The sequence below is a fragment of the Pseudophryne corroboree genome, chromosome 2 (assembly GCF_028390025.1).
Source record: "Pseudophryne corroboree isolate aPseCor3 chromosome 2, aPseCor3.hap2, whole genome shotgun sequence".
NCBI lineage: Eukaryota > Metazoa > Chordata > Amphibia > Anura > Myobatrachidae > Pseudophryne > Pseudophryne corroboree.
In genome coordinates, this window is record NC_086445.1 from 231,211,099 (window position 1) to 231,231,518 (window position 20,420).

General features: G+C 42.3%; 1 protein-coding gene across 3 annotated transcripts in view; it reads left to right on the forward strand.

Annotated features, from left to right (window-relative positions):
* The window catches only part of MYO1A (myosin IA), a 142,340-nt gene that overhangs the window by 84,222 nt on the left and 37,698 nt on the right, over positions 1-20,420 (forward strand). For all 3 annotated transcript variants that reach the window (XM_063952441.1, XM_063952442.1, XM_063952443.1), the window contains 8 exons: positions 350-497; positions 2,403-2,521; positions 7,440-7,526; positions 11,324-11,389; positions 12,875-12,979; positions 16,306-16,368; positions 17,881-18,081; positions 18,584-18,810. In XM_063952441.1, coding sequence (XP_063808511.1) covers positions 350-497; positions 2,403-2,521; positions 7,440-7,526; positions 11,324-11,389; positions 12,875-12,979; positions 16,306-16,368; positions 17,881-18,081; positions 18,584-18,810 — 1,016 coding nt within the window. The remainder of the gene's footprint in view (positions 1-349; positions 498-2,402; positions 2,522-7,439; positions 7,527-11,323; positions 11,390-12,874; positions 12,980-16,305; positions 16,369-17,880; positions 18,082-18,583; positions 18,811-20,420) is intronic.

Genomic DNA, 20,420 nt, shown 5'->3' on the forward strand with positions numbered 1-20,420 from the left:
TTTATTTTGTTATTTATTTATTGAAGCACCTGGGATCTTTGTCACTAATGATTTAAGGGAAATGCACAACTTCCAGTAGTCTCTTTGCTGGGTCTGTGTCCCGTGTTCAATAATAAAAGAAAAAAAGAAAGAAAGAAAACGTGCAGGGGAAAACAGCCAGCACTCACCAATGTGATTTAGCAATGCAATCCTTTTTATGCCAGTAGAATTGTCACACACTAATCTGTACATTGTTTTTTTTTTAATCTGAGAAAATCATAAAAACCACAAAAAAAACCCACTTAAAAAGTTTGTATCAAATACTTATAATACTTATTACATAATAGATGTATTGTTATATTATTTACAGGATGCCATGAAAATTATTGGCTTTTCAGATGCTGAGGTGACCTCTATTCTGGAAATTGTTGCCGTTGTCCTTAAATTGGGGAACATTGAGATAAAGGGACAGTTTCAGGCCAATGGTATGGCCTCTTGCTACATCACAGATGCAAAGGGTGAGTGCTGACAATCCTCACATAGCATATCATTAAACTGCTGCTTTATACTGTATGTTTCCACGCTCTTTAATGTGTCATTTTAAATCATGTTATTTTACATTGTTTGTCAATATATATATAACTGTGCCCATTCTACAGTATCTATTCATAAGCATCTAGTCATATAGCACCAACATGGAGTGGAACTGTTTACAGAGAATGTGTAGTCAGAAATGTGAATTTTCTGCCACATTAAAGTATAAGCCGGGTCACCTCCATTTGCCCCTCCACTCTGCCCCGCCCTCCTCTCTGACTGCTGCTCTGTCTCACACCACCCCTTGCTCCATCCCATACCACCCCCCACCCCACCCCCTCCTCCTTAGTCATGCCCTCTGCTTCCATACTATACTTGCCTACCCTCTCAGAAGTGGCGGGAAACTCATGTTTTTTCGGGTAGTCCCCCACACTCCACCTGCTACTTAGTGAAGCGGGCAGGATGAAGAGATAATATGGGGAATTATGGGTCCATGTGGAGGGGCAGGCTAATTGTTGCGAGTCACATCATTTAGCCCTGGCACCTTCTCACAGACATGAGAATTGCAGCATTTTCACAAACAGAACAAAAAGGGTTTATCCCACTGCACTGGTGTATAAAGAAACAGTAATTAAAAAAATATCACAGTTAATATGTAAGACCACTCTAAAGATAAAACTGAAATTATCGTATTCTGGAGTGGTGGTGCTCCCACAGAGTCAATTTATTATAAACAACAAGACACAGCTCTAAGAAAGAGCCAAAAAGAAACTCTATAGGTGGTAGAGCACTCAATCACAATTGGAAAATGAAAGCAGAAAGGGGGAAATAGATAAAACTTAACTTCTATTCAGAATTTCTCAAAAAACGAGGCCTGAATCGGCCTACACAAACATGAAATTGACATTAGGCGAAATATAAAGACAATACAAAACATCCAGATAAAAAAATACACATAATTAAAAAGCATTCAGGTATTAATGTTGGTATAATATATGTAAATTATAGGTACCCACCGTGTTTTGGTAGTCCTGCCTATTTACTGCCAAAAATATTTTCCGTGGGTACCTATAATTAACATATATTATACCAACATTAATACCTGAATGCTTTTTAATTATGTGTATTTTATCTGGATGTTTTGTATTGTCTTATTATTTTACCTAATGTCAATTTCATGTTTGTGTAGGCCGATACAGGCCTCGTTTTTTGAGAAATTCTGAATAAAAGTTAAGTTTTATCTATATCCCCCTTTCTGCTTTCATTTTCCAATTGTGTTTGAGTGCTGTACCACCTATAGAGTTTATTTTTGGCTCTTTCTTAGAGCTGTGTCTTGTTGTTTATAATTGCAGCATTTTGCCATGTTCTGGGCGGGTCCGAATGTCATGGAGAGCTTAGCCCTACTCCCAAAATCTGTCAGCTGCATTTCCTCTCCAGAGTTTTCCCGGGGAGATGCAGAACAAAGCTGGTATATCCCATACTAGTCCCATCCTCAGCAGTCGTAGCACTTGGAGATGTTGGACACCCCGGCTCCCACTACGCATGCATGTAGGAAAATTGACAGACCTTGGAAAATTATTATATAGATGTGGCGTTTTCCTACTCACTCATGGCTGCTCCATCTTTTTGTTAGTTTAAAGTCAACGCAGCTCCCTAGCTGGAACGGGCAAGGCTATGTTTAGCATATAGGCTGACTCAGATGCAGATAGAAATGATTTACCTTTTTGTTTTATTAAATGTTGGTACGTAATCTATGCCCATAAACATTCAGTGTATTTATAATATCTAGTGCCCTTCCAACTCTAAAAATGGCCTTGGTAATCAGCCATTTCTATATCAGGTGAAAATACAGCACTATAATTATTTTTGTCCTTTGTTGCACCTACCAGATATCAAGGAGATCAGCACAATTATTGGCCTGGATGCTTCTACATTAGAAAGTGCTTTCAGTGTCCGCACTGTAGAAGCCAGACAAGAAAAAGTGGTGACTACACTGAATGTATCCCAGGTATAGAACCAGACTGAGTATGAGAATGGCGTTTGTTTTACAGTACATGGAAACTAGAAAGGAATAAATAATTTCAGTAAACAAATTATATGAATCAAGACAGTTTAAATAGCATGAGTTTCATATTGTTATACTGTGTAACTATATTGTTATACTGTAATTAATAATTAGGTTTCAATAATAGATAATGTGGGGACCCTGCTGTTTTTGCTGCAGACAGCCTAATTTGTTACAGTATATGGGGAGGGGGTCCTTGGACTGCACACCCTAATTACAAATATACTAAGAGGTGCTATCATGCTGAGACTTGTAGTTCCACAAAGGAAGAGAAAACTGCATCGCCATTGCATTTTCTCTTTCTTTGTGGAACCTAATTTGTTACCGTGATTCTACATATATAAACATTTCTCTTAATGACATGCCAATGATTTGCAGACAGAAAAAGACATATATTCTGTTAACCTCGACTACTTTATCATACATCATTGTAACTGGTCTCCCCTTTAATAAGATGTGTAAAAATATTCATGATAATGTCAAGGGTAAGCACAATCAGCTTCAGGGGAGAATTACTGGTGAGGTGCTGTTGAGCATTGCCACGATGTTGAGCAGGTACAAAGCCCCTGACATCACAAGTTTTCCTGCGCACCGCTATATGGTGTCAGTGGATGCAAAGGACTGTTCCAGGATAGCACTTTGCATCTATTCTGCTGAACTGAATTCCCCCCCCCCCCCCAGATTGTGTAATATTTTACCTGTCCGCATCAAATGTTTATAGGGAAGTATTTATGATGATTAAATATTAATGTATGTAAATAGTGCCAAGATGTTCCAATGGCTTAATATACACCATATGAACATAAAGACTAGTATGATCTCAAAAAGCAGCAGCTCTCGTATTCCAGTTTGCCTGAACTCTATACTGGTGGGGAATGGCCTGCAAATGTTCCATTGTTCTTATATCAAACACAAGATCACCTTCCAGATCTACGTTGTATTTACCTATGCCACCGGAGTGGTGATGTGGCTGTAGTGTATCAGTGACGATGCAGCTGCACATATTTAGACTATATTGCCTTGACGGACATTTGTTATTGTACAAAACCAGAGGGTTTCTGTGAGGGTGCAGGACTAAAGCAAATAAAAAACTCTTTGTGGGGGCAAAATCTTTTAAAATATAACGTTTATTAAGCATGTTAAAAAATGGTCAGAAAACCTCAGTGATCTGCTGCTGAGAAAAATTATTTTAAAAAGTGATTACATTTATGGACACTTTGTCCTTGGTTAAATATGTTCAGCAGTACACTGCATCTGGCATAGGGTGCCCCTAGGTAGATTCAAGGTGTTTCATGCAGCAAAGCAAGCACAACACATAACCAAGCCTCCTGCTTGTTTCACAGTGATTATGGTGTTTTTTTATTTGAAAGCTTAATTTTTTCATCTATGAACATAAAGCTGATGTGACTTCCCAAAAAGCTCCAATTTTGACTCTTTAGTCCAAAGAACATTCTCCCAGAAGCATTTTGTCAGTGGGACTAACTCAGATGTGGATGGAGATGCTATCAATTCCTTGGAAGCAGCAGCAATAATTCTGCATGTAAATACAGCAGGAGGCATCTATTGCAGTAGATACCTCTTGCTGCAGTAGTGATCCGACCTGCATCCTAGGACGTAGGCATCGGATCACTGCGACACCATCAGTAGGTTGGCTACAGTCCCATGGACTTTTTATAATGATAATGTTTGCAAATGTTATCATAATGTATGTATATATTACTCTGCAACCTTCACTTTGTGATCACTATGCAAACAATCTATGCTTAACAACTTTTGCTATATCATGATTTCCATGCAATTATAATACTTGTACTTCAAATTTTACTCATCCCTACCTTAACTAACATCTGTAATCTGTCTCTCTCTATTGGGATTTTTCGCTCACTGTTCAAGCATGCAGTGATTACTCCCATTTTGAAAAAAATAAATAAAAATTCTGACCCTAACTCTCTCTCAAACTACCGCCCCATCTCTTAGCTCCCATGCCTAAGCTACTTGAGAGACTTGCCTACACTCGACTCACACACTTTCTTAACTCAAACAACTTATTGGACCCACTTCAGTCAGCCTTCCGTTCCCAATACTCCACAGAGACAGCACTTACGAAAGTGGTTAATGATTTGGTCAGTACGAAGTCTAAAGGCAATTACTCACTAGTTATTCTTCTAGATCTATCTGCTGCTTTTGACACTGTTAACCACTCTCTTCTCACCCAAACACTGCAATCCCTAGGTCTTCAGGACATGGCCCTCTCTTGGTTCCTATCCTGCCTATATAATCGCTCTTTCAGTGTCCGTTTCTCGGAATCCACCTCCTCTTCGCTACATCTTTCAGTTGGAGTACTGCAGGGCTCAGTCTTAGGTCCTCTGCTTTTCTCAATCTATACCTCATCTCTTGGGAAACGAATCAGCTCATTTGGATTTCAGTATCATCTGTATACAGATGATACTCAAACTCTACCTATCCTCCTCAGATTTGTCTGTATATATATGTCACTGAATGCCTCTTTGCCGTTTCATCTTGGATGTCATCTTGGATGTCATCTCGCCACCTCAAACTTAATAGAGTTAATTATATTTCCATCGGCCAATAGCAGTTACCAACCTGATATTTCTGTCACTGTTGAGAACTCTACAATCAACCCTACACCACAAGCTCGCTGCCTAGGTGTCATACTTGACTCAGAACTGTCCTATGCTCCCCACATTCAATCTGTCTCAAAATCAAGTTACATGCATCTAAGAAACATATCCAAAATACGATCATACCTTACACAAGACACTTCTAAAACTCTAATCCATGCTCTCATTATCTCCCGCATTGATTATTGCAATAGTCTTCTTACTGGTCTTACTAAGAAGAGACTCTCACCATTACAATCCATTCTGAATGCAGCTGCGAGGCTGATATTCATCGCTAGACGCTCATCGTCTGCAGACCCACTATGTCAGTCCCTACATTGGCTACTGGTATTTTAACGTATTCAATATAAAATACTGTTACTTATACACAAGGCTATTAACCATACTACACCAACATACATCTCTTCGCTTATCTCAAAATATCTCCCAACCCGGCCCCTTCGCTCTTCACAAGACCTGCATCTCTCATCCACACTCATTACTTGCTCCCATGCATGATTACAGGACTTTCTTTGGGCTGTACCCACTCTGTGGAATGCCCTACCACGTACAATAAGACTCTCCTCTAGTCTTCAAACCTTCAAGCGTTCCCTGAAAACTCACCTATTCAGACAAGCTTATCAAATTCCAGAACCACTCACATTACCTTCATAGCTCTCCTATCCAATTATATCCTCACAGTATAGTCCACACATCCCCCACATTTTCTTTCTTCACTCTCCTTTCCCCTGAACCTGGTTCATCACTGCTGTGATGTGATATCATGCAGCCCACCAAGAACCTTTGCAATCTGGTGGACAGCTACTGGTTGCAATAGATAGCACCTATCCTTGTGTATCTATGCCTATTTCCCCATAGATTGTAAGCTTACGAGCAGGGTCCTCCTACCTCTATGACTGTTTGTTTTTACCCAGTTTTGTCTTCTAATTGTGTTCAGTTGTAAAGTGCAACGGAATTTGCTGCGATATATAAGAAACTGTTAATAAATAAATAAGAACATCAAGCTGGTTGGGGATGGTCTTATAGCCTTTACCTTTAACATGCTTGACTAGAATTTTCTTTCTGATCTCCTCAGACATCTCTCTCCTTTGCTTTCTCTGGTCGATGCTCGGTGGTGTTCACACAATGATACCAAACAGCAGAGTGACTACTTTTCTACATTTAACATAGAATAAATGACTGAGTTTTATTTTTTTATTCTGTGGCATACCAAATGAATGCAGGAATACGTAAGACAATAGCTTTTTAATTTCTTCACTTTTCAGGAGGAGTGAAAGCATTGTTTCAGTTCGTTATAATGGTACCAACAAATTAGTCCACAGCCGTATGCAAAAAAAAAAAATCGACAAAAGTGACATCTGAATGATTTTCCGTCATTAGGTGTTTACAGATAAATAATAGATAAGCTATTTTCTCTGTTATCTGCTTTCGTACACACATGGTTCAATGTTGCCACCTCTTCTTAAGTCTCCCCTGTGTTTGAAAAATGACAGGAGCGGATTGGTTGGTACTTTATCTCTGTCCACCTTATTTCTCTCCAAACTCCCCAAAGCTTCAAACAAGCTCTCAAAATGCATTTCTTTACTAAAACCTTCTTGCTGTCATCCTATCTCACCCCTCCATGCTCCTCCCTCTGTGTCACCTCTGTCTGTCTGCCCCTCCCCTCTCACAAGCAGGGCCCTCTTCTCTCTTGTGCTACTCCCCTGCCAAGATTAGCCACAAACCATTATGCTCGATAGACAGCGCTTCCTACAGTATGTGAGTACTGTGACTGCACATGAAACAGTGTTTATACAGCTTTTATTACATGTTCTGCAAGGTTTTGTACTGTACATCTTTTTCCTCTTGTTTTGTCTGCACTGTTTATGCTTACGTACCTGGTATGGCGCCATTGAACCATGTGGTGCCATATAAATAATGGATAATAATGTAATTATAGTCTTAGGTGTCTCTTAACCATTTTTCCAACTACCCAAATGCTTAGGTCAACCTAATGGTAACAATGGTAACAAAAGCCCCGAGTATATATAGTTCACCCAGAAGTTCTGAGTACCTGGGCAATTACGGTAGAACAGTTTATCATACTTCTGTTACCCTAGGCCCAAGGTTGCTGAATTATGCCATGACATGCTAGCACGTAGCTTTTGCATTTCCTTATTTTAAATAAGTCTTTGCTTTTCTCCACTGTTGGTTCTTACAGTTATTTATTGTTGTTTCAGGGGACGTATGCTCGTGATGCCCTGGCAAAAAATATGTATGACCGTCTTTTCAGCTGGCTGGTGCAGAGGATTAATGAAAGTATAAAGGTTAGTTCTAAAATGCAATTTCTGTATCATTAGAAACATAGGTGGACATGTATGTATGTATGTATGTATGTATGTATGTATGTATCAGTGAATATAAGCAACATGTATGTCAGTTAATGCATGGGCATATCTGTAATGGCTGCAGAGTGTGAGGTGGATGGGCCCCTGGCACTGGCATATTTATAATGGGTGCAGTGTGTGCTGTGTATACTGGCCCCTGAGTCTCAGAGCACCTCTCTGTACGCGTACATGACAGTTACCTGTGTGTCAGAGCACCTCTCTGTACCCCAAAATGCACAGCAGCAATCGGGTCTGAATGACCCCCTAAGGCCTCTCCAGCAAATTAGCAGTGACTGACTAAGGCAGGGGTGGGGAACCTATCAGCCAATCAGGAGAGCCGCGGCTGCCGGTCCGCGAGCTCTGATTGGCTCTCGAACCGGCGGCTGGTTTTAAGTCTTACACGCCGCCGCCCAACAGCCGCGCTCTCCTCCGTGTACCCGCCAATAGGAGCGGTAAGCGGGACGGGGGGGGGGAGACGGGGGGTCATCTGTATACCTGGCACTGTGGGGGTCATCTGTATGCCTGGCACTGTGGGGGCATCTGTATACCTGGCACTGTGGGGGCATCTGTATACCTGGCACTGTGGGGGCATCTGTATACCTGGCACTGTGAGGGGCATTTGTATACCTGGCACTGTGGGGGCATCTGTATACCTGGCACTGTGGGGACATCTGTATACCTGGCACTGTGAGGGTCATTTGTATACCTGGCACTGTGGGGGCATCTGTATACCTGGCACTGTGGGGGCATCTGTATACCTGGCACTGTGAGGGGCATTTGTATACCTTGCACTGTGAGGGGCATTTGTATACCTGGCACTGTGGGGACATCTGTATACCTGGCACTGTGAGGGGCATTTGTATACCTGGCACTGTGGGGGCATCTGTATACCTGGCACTGTGGGGACATCTGTATACCTGGCACTGTGGGGACATCTGTATACCTGGCACTGTGAGGGGCATTTGTATACCTGGCACTGTGAGGGGCATTTGTATACCTGGCACTGTGGGGGCATCTGTATACCTGGCACTGTGAGGGGCATTTGTATACCTGGCACTGTGGGGACATCTGTATACCTGGCACTGAGGGGCATTTGTATACCTGGCACTGAGGGGCATTTGTATACCTGGCACTGAGGGGCATTTGTATACCTGGCACTGAGGGGCATTTGTATACCTGGCACTGAGGGGCATTTGTATACCTGGCACTGAGGGGCATTTGTGCACCTGGCACTGTGGGGGCATCTGTATACCTGGCACTGTGGGGGCATCTGTATACCTGGCACTGTGGGGGCATCTGTATACCTGGCACTGTGAGGGGCATTTGTATACCTGGCACTGTGGGGGCATCTGTATACCTGGCACTGTGGGGACATCTGTATACCTGGCACTGTGAGGGTCATTTGTATACCTGGCACTGTGGGGGCATCTGTATACCTGGCACTGTGGGGGCATCTGTATACCTGGCACTGTGAGGGGCATTTGTATACCTTGCACTGTGAGGGGCATTTGTATACCTGGCACTGTGGGGACATCTGTATACCTGGCACTGTGAGGGGCATTTGTATACCTGGCACTGTGGGGGCATCTGTATACCTGGCACTGTGGGGACATCTGTATACCTGGCACTGTGAGGGGCATTTGTATACCTGGCACTGTGAGGGGCATTTGTATACCTGGCACTGTGGGGGCATCTGTATACCTGGCACTGTGAGGGGCATTTGTATACCTGGCACTGTGGGGACATCTGTATACCTGGCACTGAGGGGCATTTGTATACCTGGCACTGAGGGGCATTTGTATACCTGGCACTGAGGGGCATTTGTATACCTGGCACTGAGGGGCATTTGTATACCTGGCACTGAGGGGCATTTGTGCACCTGGCACTGTGGGGGCATCTGTATACCTGGCACTGTGGGGGCATCTGTATACCTGGCACTGTGGGGACATCTGTATACCTGGCACTGTGGGGGCATCTGTATACCTGGCACTGTGAGGGGCATTTGTATACCTGGCACTGTGGGGACATCTGTATACCTGGCACTGTGGGGACATCTGTATACCTGGCACTGTGAGGGGCATTTGTATACCTGGCAGTGTGGGGGCATCTGTATACCTGGCACTGTGAGGGGCATTTGTATACCTGGCACTGTGGGGGCATTTGTATACCTGGCACTGTGGGGGCATTTGTATACCTGGCACTGTGGGGGCATTTGTATACCTGGCACTGTGGGGGCATCTGTATACCTGGCACTGTGAGGGGCATCTGTATACCTGGCACTGTGGGGGCATTTGTATGCTTGGCACTGTGAGGGGCATTTGTATGCCTGGCACTGTGGGGGCATCTGTATACCTGGCACTGTGAGGGGCATCTGTATACCTGGCACTGTGAGGGGCATCTGTATACCTGGCACTGTGAGGGGCATTTGTAAACCTGGCACTGTGGGGGCAATTGTGGATCTGGCACTGCACTATTGGGGGCATATGTGTATCACGTCCCATTTTAACTGGCCACACCCATTTTTTGGCACGCGCGGGGGCAGACTTGTATGGCCCCCGAAGGATTTTATAAATATCCAAATGGCCCTCGGTAGAAAAAAGGTACCCCACCCCTGGACTAAGGAATGTCCAGAAACAGTCCTGACGTGCCTGCGTTTTTCTAGCAACTCCCGTTACCCCCCCCCCCCCCAATGCTGACTACCTGTTGCAAATAAAGTGTGTGTGTGTGTGCGCGCGTGCGCGTGTGCTATCCTTAATGCACAGTGCAACTTTGGTGCATGCGCAGTGGCAAATAATTGCTCCACAGCATCCACCTCTGAATCAGGCCCAAAGTTACTTGCTCTTTTTGCTTTCTCCAAACTGAGCCCCTATACCAGGGCTGGCCAAACCAGTCCTCGAGATCTACCAACAGTACACATTTTCCAGACCACCTAGCTGGTGCACAGGTGTAGTCATTACTAATTAAGATGTGCTGCATTCATTCCTAACTGACAATTCTACAGATCTCCAGGAGGCCTGGAAAACATGAACTGTTGGTAGATCTCGAGGACCGGTTTGGCCAGCCCTGCCTTATACTGTATGTAGTTTATTGTAAAAAAAAGTTTCATATAGGTAGGCTTACCATATTATCCCTTTAAATTGGGACACTAATGAATTACACAGGTTCTGTGGCTGGCTGACTTCGAGCCTGCATTTCACCTGGTTTTAATCAGCCACAGAACCTGTATAATTCATGACTGTCCCAGTTTAAATGGATGGATTGGTAAGCCTACATATAGGCCATATGTTATAGGTGAAGAATATGGCTCATAATCATTGTTTGTAGGAACAAAATGTGCCATATAAAAATAATTTAATTGTGAGCCAAATGCTGTGGAACAATTTGTTTGTGTGTGTGTGTGTATATATATATATATATATATATATATATATATATATAGAGAGAGAGAGAGAGTTGCCATCATAGATACATATACAGTACAGATTTATTATGTAAACCTCCCGCTGGACTCTTAAGGTGGAATGCAATTGTTTGAAAAATAATTTGGGTGTCTGTTTTCTCCTATCTAACAGACAGGAAAAAACAGACACCCATCCGACTTTTCAAACATTTGAATTTCCCCCTTAATGTTAGCTTTCCCTATGCATGCATAGCCTGGTGCTTCTCTTGAAGTACAGTATTTGATGTGCAGTATGTTCTACATAGAGCAGTCTATTTAATGTGCTCTCCTTTGTCAGGTCTCTGAGTTCCAGGGGAGGAAAGTGATGGGTGTGCTGGACATTTATGGATTTGAGATTTTGGAGGTGAGTTTCAGTGATGTTTGGGTTCTATTTACACGTTAACAAATCCACTACAATATCATTAGTGGACACATTGAGGTACAGTAGCTGTACTAATCCATGATTTTAAAAACATTTTCCATGTAAATATATCAGTCACTTTCTATGTGCTAAATACTGCTGGACGCAATCAACCTCTGCCTCTCTGAATTTTCTTCTGCCTAGTAAAAACAGCATTATTTTAGAAAGTGGGCCTGCTACGTACATATATTGCAGACTAACAATTTGCTAGGAATGAGACATCACTGAGGCACTACTATGGATGGACATCAGAAGCTGATGGTTAGCAGCCGCCTATGGGGGTAATTTAGAGTTGATCGCAGCAGCAAATTTGTTAGCAGTTGGGTAAAACCATGTGCACTGCAGGTGGGGCAGATATTTGCATTTGCATAATTCCTAGTCACTGTGGTTTGAAACACTGGGCGACAACAGCTTTTGCGTGCCACAGAAGGTGTTTGAATCTCTAGTGATATGAGAAGAGTGACACAGCTGGTGACAAGAGCTGTACATATGTTCCCTTAATACCACTTTCAGACAGAAAAATCTGAAAGTCCCGGCAATTACCTGGCATTTCAGTGCCGGGTCGTTTTGCCGGGACCTGCCTGACCCCCCAACCCCCCCCCTTCACACAGACATGCAAATTAACGGGTCAAAATTTTCGACCCGGTAATTTGAAGATCAACACGGGTGTTTTGTCTGTGTGAAAGGGTCAACCCGTGTCATAATTCCCATGTCTCCGACCCTGGTAAATTCCTGGGTCGAAGTCCTGGGAATCACAGCATGGGTGGACCCTTTCACACAGAAAAAGGACCCGCGTGTTTCATGAAATTACTGGGTGGAACTGCTTCACCCGCTAATTTTATTTTCTGTCTGAAAGGGGTATCAGTTTACCTTTTGTATGCTATATTTCAATCAGCTGTTAAAAGCCTAAGGGGTACATTTACTAAGCAGTGATAAGAGCGGAGAAGTGAGCCAGTGGAGATATTTCCCCATTAACCAATCAGCAGCTCTGTATCATTTTATAGTATGCAAATTATAGATGTTACTTCAGTGCTGATTGGTTGATGGGCCAACTTCTCCACTTGCTCACTTCTCCGCTCTTATCACTGCTTAGTAAATGTACCCCTAAGTGGTCTATTCATGAAGCAGTTAAAAAAATGGAGAAGTGAGCCTGTGGAGAAGTTGCTCATGGCAACCAATCATCTGCTCCATGCAATTGTATAGTATGCAAATTATAAATATTACTTCAATGCTGATTGGTTGCCATGGGAAACTTCTCACTTTTCACTGCTTCATGAGTAGACCCCTGAGTTACGACAAAAGCGTACCTGTTTTTCAGAGGCATACAGTATGTGTATATAAATATACTCAAAATTTTGGTTCTAGACACATCCCCACACACCTGAAAACCTTATTTTGTTATAACTGTTATATCTTTTTTTTCATCAGGATAACAGCTTTGAACAATTCATTATTAATTACTGTAATGAAAAACTACAGCAGATTTTCATTCAAATGACATTGAAAGAAGAACAAGAAGAATACGAAAGAGAGGTGAATCTAAGTCTTGCTACTGTAGTTCAACTTCTTTCAACTAACTACTTTTTTGTATCATTTTCTAAGTGGTTACACCATTTTGGTAATATAATACAATTTGTAACAAAATATGAAGCTATATGCAGGTATACAATATATCAAGACACACAGTAAAGTGCTACCGTTTGTATAATGATCTACAAAATATATTTTACGTTTCTTTAATGGAATTAGAAATGCATTTCATAGATTTTCTTGTATTGGGCTGCTGTATACACATTTTCAGCTACAACTGATGCTAAAATACATTACTGCAGGATATACAAGCAAAGCCTGTAGAGGCTAATATTAATTGGTAGGTTAGATACGTATTGGAAGCCATATACCGAGTAAATAAAGGCACATTTTGATGACAGGTCATATTTGGAACCTTTTAATGTATATGAACAACTGACCGCTTTTGGTGGATTTATACAGAACCTTGGTTACCGTCATCTCCAAGAACTTACAGAACATTACTTACAGTACCAGGTTTTGTAGGAAGATAGGGGGTAATTCAGAGTTGATTGCAGCAGCAAATTTGTTAGCAGTTGGGCAAAACCATGTCACTGCAGGGGGGGGGGGGGGGGGGCGGCAGATATAACATTTGCAGAGAGTGTCAGATTTGGGTGGGTTATTTTGTTTCTGTGCAGGGTAAATACTGGCTGCTTTATTTTTACACTGCAATTTAGATTTCAGTTTGAACACACCCCACCCAAATCTAACTCTCTCTGCACATGTTATATCTGCCCCCCCTGCACTGCACATTGGCCCTCATTCCGAGTTGTTCGTTCGCTAGCTGCTTTTAGCAGCATTGCAAACGCTAGGTCGCCGCCCTCTGGGAGTGTATCATATCTTATCAGAATAGCGAACGAAAGAGTAGCAGAATTGCTACTGAATAATTCTTTGCAGTTTCTGAGTAGCTCCAGACCTACTCCTAGATTGCGATCAGCTCGGTCCGTTTAGTTCCTAGTTTGACGTCACAAACAAGCCCTGCGTTCGGCCAGCCACTCCCCCGTTTCTCCAGACACTCCCGCGTTTTTCCCTAACACGTCTGCGTTTTTTGGCACACTCCCGGAAAACGCTCATTTACCACCCAGAAACGTCCCTTTCCTGTCGATCACTCACCGATCAGCAGTGTGACTGAAAAGCGCTGCACGATCAACCGCAAAACTGCTAAGTTTTGTGTTAAATAACTAAGCGCATGCGCGCTGCGTACCATGCGCATGCGCATTTAGCAACAAATCGCAGCATAGCGAAAATCGCCAACGAGCGAAAAACTCGGAATGACCACCATGGTTTTGCCCAACTGCTAACAAATTTGCAGCTGCGATCAACTCTGAATTAACATAGTAACATAACATAGTAACTACTGTCCATCGAGTTCAACCTATTTGTGGTCTCCTATGTAGTCTTATTATAGGACTAGTTATTTTTATGTTAGGACTAGTTATATTAACTATAATGTGTGCCTACGCACCATAACCCTGAATATCTTTATCCAATAGGAATTTATCTAACCCATTCTTAAAGGTGTTGACTGAGTCCGCTGTTACTACTCTATCAGGCAGGGAATTCCAAACACGTATTGTCTTTACTGTGAAAAAACCTTTTCGCCTCAATGTGCGGAAACTCCTTTCCTCTAACCTAAGTGAGTGACCACGTGTCCTCTGTGCTGATCTTATAGAAAACAGGTCCCTCCCGAGCACTGTGTATTGACCCCTTATATATTTGTAGATGTTGATCATGTCCCCTCTTAGTCTCCTCTTTTCCAGTGTAAACATGCCTAGCCTTGCAAGCCTTTCCTCGTATTCCAGCATCTCCATGCCCTTGATTAGTTTGGTCGCTCACCTCTGAACCTTTTCTAGCTCCAGGATATCCTTTTTGTAAAGGTGGTGCCCAAAATTGCACACAGTATTCAAGATGTGGCCTCACTAGTGATTTATATAATGGGAGTATAATACTCTCGTCCCTTGCATCAATTCCCCGTTTTATGCATGCTAATATCTTATTAGCCTTCTTTGCTGCACTCCTACTTTGGGTACTGCTGCTTAATTTGTTATCTATGTGAACCCCAGAAGTCTTTTTCCAGTACAGAATCCCCTAGTATTACCCCATTTAGTATGTAGGTGTAATTTTAGGCCCATAGAGCCTATTTTCAACTAGTTAAAAAGGGATTTCAGAGCACATGACATCACATGATAGTCTGTGGGAGGGCAGAATTGTCCTAATCTTAATGCCTGATTTTGCAGCTGCACCTGCAATAGATGTGCTACTGTAGCTGGTTACCGTGTCACATGGCTAATCTGTAATCAGCAAGGAACATTCCTGATATGACAATGTTTTCAACCCAGTAGTTTACCATACTGCTTTTTGATACATATTCTTACCTGTAAAGCTGACTCTATTTGTAAATAATTAGTAGTGAGGGCAAATTTTATCTTTCAACCCACTAGGAACAAGTGGCATTTAATGAGTACATTTATTAAAATAAAGCAGTATGATAACAATTTATTAATGTCTCACTAACTAATATACTGATTGCTGCAGTGACCTCAGTGCTACAGACACCTGCCACGGCAGACAAGCTCTCCATACTACAGAAAACTAGATGCTGCTTGCTCAATCAATAATTATATACATATTAATTTAGATGTAAATATAACCCAACCCATTATTTGCTAAATAATTGATAAAAAATGACATATAAAATATCAGTAGGTTTAAATCAGGCCAAAAGGTACAAAATTAAGATTCAAGCCAACATTTGCATGCCTTTCCCCAGGCTGCACTATTTTACCTGTAATAATGTACTGCGCTAAAAGTATGTAAGCTTGATTTCTACTGTATAGTGGCAAAGTAAGGTACTTACCACTCGTGTTTGGAAGAGATTCTGCTCTCACTCCCACTGGCATATCTCAGGGTGGAGATGCATACAGACATGCTATAATAATAAATGGGCTAGTTCGTTTTATATATGGAAAGAGGGAGCTGTCTGGCAAAAATATGGGTTTAACGCCAGCCAATAAGGGTAGAGCTGAGGCGGAGCTTAGGGTTATTAAAGCTGCTGTTTCCTATGGGCTTGATTATCTATGCAGGACAAGCTGGCTGATATAATTGATCACAATTGGAAATTTGGATGTGTTTAAATATAGTTTAACATCCTGTAAATAAATGATAAGCTTGTGTCACTAGAAATACACTGTGAGCATAATCTTGGAAAAGTTAGTGACAAACTATGTGAGGAAACTGTATTATACCTGTATGTACTGGATATTGTGGCTAAACTCTGATTTTAATTTTAGGGTATTGAATGGAGAAACATTACTTTTTTTGACAATGAGATCATCTGTAACCTCATAGAGAATGTAAGTAGTGGTTTGCATATTACTTATTGCATCTTTATACACTTTTATCATTCTCTGATGATAATTACTGTAAATGATCAGGTTCATGGGTGTACAAACAAAGGGGGTTATTCAGACCTGATTGTGGTTGTGCGTATTCGCAAGCCGGCCAATTATCGATTGACTGCGCATGCGCACGGATCATAGTGCACACGCGCTAGGCCAAACAGCAAAAAAAATCCAGCAACTTTTTTGTACGCTAGCCGCACGCAAGGTGATTGACAGGAAGCTGGCATGTAGGGGTGGTAATTGGCTGTTTTATGGGAGTGTAAGGAAAAACACAGGTGTGCCGAAGCGTTTTCAGGGAGGGTGTGTGACATCAGCTCTGGCCCCGATCAGCCTGATTCTATCGTACTGTAGGAGTAGTAGGTACTGGGCTATGCACAGCCTGGAAAAATCATTCAATGGTGAGTGAGTTGGGAATGGATTTGCAGCTGACCGAAGATCGCCGAGATTTTAGCAAGTCGTACGCAGACTTGCATGGGGCAGGTTTTCACTCTGTCTGGGTGGCAACTATCCGATCGCAGACCTCTGCAAATTTGCAGAGGAGCGATCAGGTCTGAATAACCCACAAAATTTCTTCCAAAAGATGTACATATTCATATCCCTTTCAGACAAATAAAAGGACCCAGTAATTTGCAGGGGCAAATTGGGTCAACGTGAGTTCTTTCTCTGTATGAAAGGGTACACCCGGGTCAAAATTGCCGGCGCTTTGACCATGCAATTTCGACTCTGGTCACGGCCAGCGTCAAAGACCCGGGTAGACCTTTTCACACAAAAAAGGGCCTGGCTTAAGCTGGCTTGCCCGAGCAAATTTCCGGGTCCAAATACTTGCCCTGACATTCCTTCCTCTCCAGTGTAAAAGGGGCTAGTGAGCTGGTACTGGGACCCAACCTGTGTTCCAAATGCCAGAAAAAAATAGGGTCCCAGGCTGGCGTCACAGGGGGTGTGGGCCCACACCCAATGTCACCCGCCGAGGGATGACACCAATGTGCCGGCTCCTACTCAGTGACAGGAGCCGGGTGCTGCACTGTAACATTACAGTGCAGCTCCTGTCACCGTGTAGCAGCCGCTCCTCCCGGACTCCGGCATGATGAAAACTGGGATGGCTAGCCTTGCCCCTGAGAGGCCATGCCCCATCCCATGAAGCCGTGCCCCCTTTGTGCCCACCGCACTAGGTGTCAAGGGGCTTAGTGACGTTTCTAGTGGCTTCTATCTGAAACTGGTGTCAGTAACATTTTTTACTAACATAATATAAACTATAGCATATCGATTGATACAAAGTAACTTGCCAATAGTTGAGGTCTTCTTTCCTTTACAATGATGTCACGTCAACATACTTTTTTGTCAATAATAGTAACAGAAGTTTTGCTGAATATTACTATAAAGTGTGGACAGAGAATACATTCTGTGGTAAGTTACCTATATTGTCTTACTAGCCTTAAGTGACCATTTGATGTCTCCATTCGGCAGAATACAAATGGCATTTTAGCAGTGCTGGATGAGGAGTGTTTGTGCCCAGGAAATGTATCTGATGCCACCTTCCTTTCCAAACTTGGACAAAAATTCAAGGACCATCAGCACTTCAAGAGCAAGTTTAGCCAGAATATAAAGCGTATCACGGATACCACGTTACCTGATAAGTGTTTCCGCATTGAGCACTATGCCGGGCAGGTGAGAATCAATATCACCCTTTACACAGATTTTGATCCCCAAAATAAGAGTAGGCTGTGCTATTTTGCTTTGACTACACTCAGAAATGCACTTACACATATGGTTTCAGAGACAATGATCTGAGATAGGTTTTAGATCAATGTGTGATAACTATGGCTTCATCTGTGCAAGATACAATATGGCCTATATATATATATATATATATATATATATATATATATATATATATGAGGTATATTCAGTTGATGGTATAGGCAACTTTTGATATTCTAGTTGTTGTTGATTTAAAACTCTTGCAGTTACTTAAAAGTACAGTAAGTACTGTAATAGGGTATCTTTTATGGACCGAGCAAACGTTTGTCTGCTTTATAATTACTGAAGTGTTGTAAAATATAGTCCTGAGGGTATATGTTGGACAGCAATTTTGTAAATCTACACAGTGAATAGATCTAATTGAACTAAGACAGGTAATGCAATATAATGTTCTACTATTACTGCTCAGGTCACCTACAACACTGATGGGTTTCTGGACAAGAACAATGACCTTCTCTTCAGAGACCTCTCCCAGGCCATGTGGCGGGCAAAGCATGAACTGCTGAGATCTCTGTTCCCAGAGGGAGATCCCAAGAATAGTTCTTTGAAACGTCCACCTACAGTTGGCTTCCAGTTCAGAGCTTCTGTGTCAACGCTTATGAAGAACCTGTATGCCAAGAACCCCAACTATATCAGGTGATGTATTCCCTCTATTTTACTCTTTATCTGTTTTACACTTACCTTTAGTAAACTGCCAATCCTTTGTTTATTTTATATAATAGTTGGTTATACAAGGAAATAAAGTACAGGGAGTTCAAAAAATCCCTCCGCAGTGACTGTGTACTAAGCAAGTCTCCCTGCAGAGAATGTGCGCTAAGTAATATGACAAAATAACAGTTTTAATACACTTTAAACACTTTATTTACATGAAATAAGTTCATGTTTGGTGGCTTTGTGATTCCCTGCTAGTTTTGTCCCTGTCTGGTCTTTCATGGCTACAGAGGAGATCTGCGTTCACTGCAGAGGGACTTTTTGAACTCCCTTTATATAAAGACATCCACACATGGAAATATTTTTGACATTATGTGCCCTCCCCAACTCATAGAACTGTAAAAGCCTAGTGTCTATGACTCCAGCTGTTTTTGTTAATTCCCCTCTCCATCTAGTGCAGGCAGGACAATTTTGTCTACCAGCGTTTCTGCCACTTTTGTGTTTATAACAGCTGGTAAAGGGGGGGGGGGGGAATGTATCAAACATTGGAGAGAGATAAAATGGAGATAGATAAAGCACCAACCAATCAGTTTTTACCTATAATTTTACAAGCTGTGTTTGAAACAAGACATAAGCTGATTGGTTGGTGCTGTATCTCTCTCCACTCTCTCTCTCCAAGATTTCGTAAATATCCCCCTGGGTAATTACAGCACCCCAGTCTCCCTAGCGTATTTCTTTAATGTACGCCGTTCCACTTGGTGATTTTTGTATTTTTCTTTTAAGAGATTAAACTGAAGATATTTCTCAGTCTTATACAGGATAGGATTGGCAGATCTCTATCTACAGTATGGTGTTTGCTAGCACTAGCTGTTATGGAGTAGTCTGACAATTAAAACACCCTGTTGGAATGTGTATTCTAAATGACCCTGCATTTTGATTCATTTATGTTTTTGTGTTTCCATGTGCCTGGAGCAACCTAGCAGAATTGACTGACTTTTTATTACATAAAGAGGGATTTAGGAGTCTTTAATGAAGTGACTAAGGGGGTCATTCAGACCTAATTGCACGCTAGGTTTTTTCGCTGCACTGCGATCAGGTCTGAACTGCGCATGCGTATGTACCTCAATGCATAGGCGCATCGTACGGGTGCAAAGCAGATCGTTGCTGAGCGATGGATTTAACGAAGAATCCATTTGCACAGCTGATCGCAAGGAGATTGACAGGAAGAGGGCGTTTGTGGGTGTCAACTGACCGTTCCCTGGGAGTGGTTGGAAAAACGCAGGCGTGTCAAAGCGTTTTCAGGGTGGGTGTCTGACGTCAATTCCGGGCCCGGACAGGCTGAAGTGATCGCAGCGGCTGAGTAAGTTCTGAGCTACTAAGAAACTTTTTTGTACCGCTCGGCTGCACATGCGATCGCACACTTGCAAAGCAAAAATACACTCCCCTATAGGCGGCGACTATCTGATTGCAGCGCTGCAAAAAATAGCTAGCGAGCGATCAGGTCTGAATTAGTCCCTAATTCCTTTGACAGCGCTGTAATTATTCTGAATAGGGAAAGCTTCCACAGAAGCGTCATTCATGTTATAAGAGCTTTT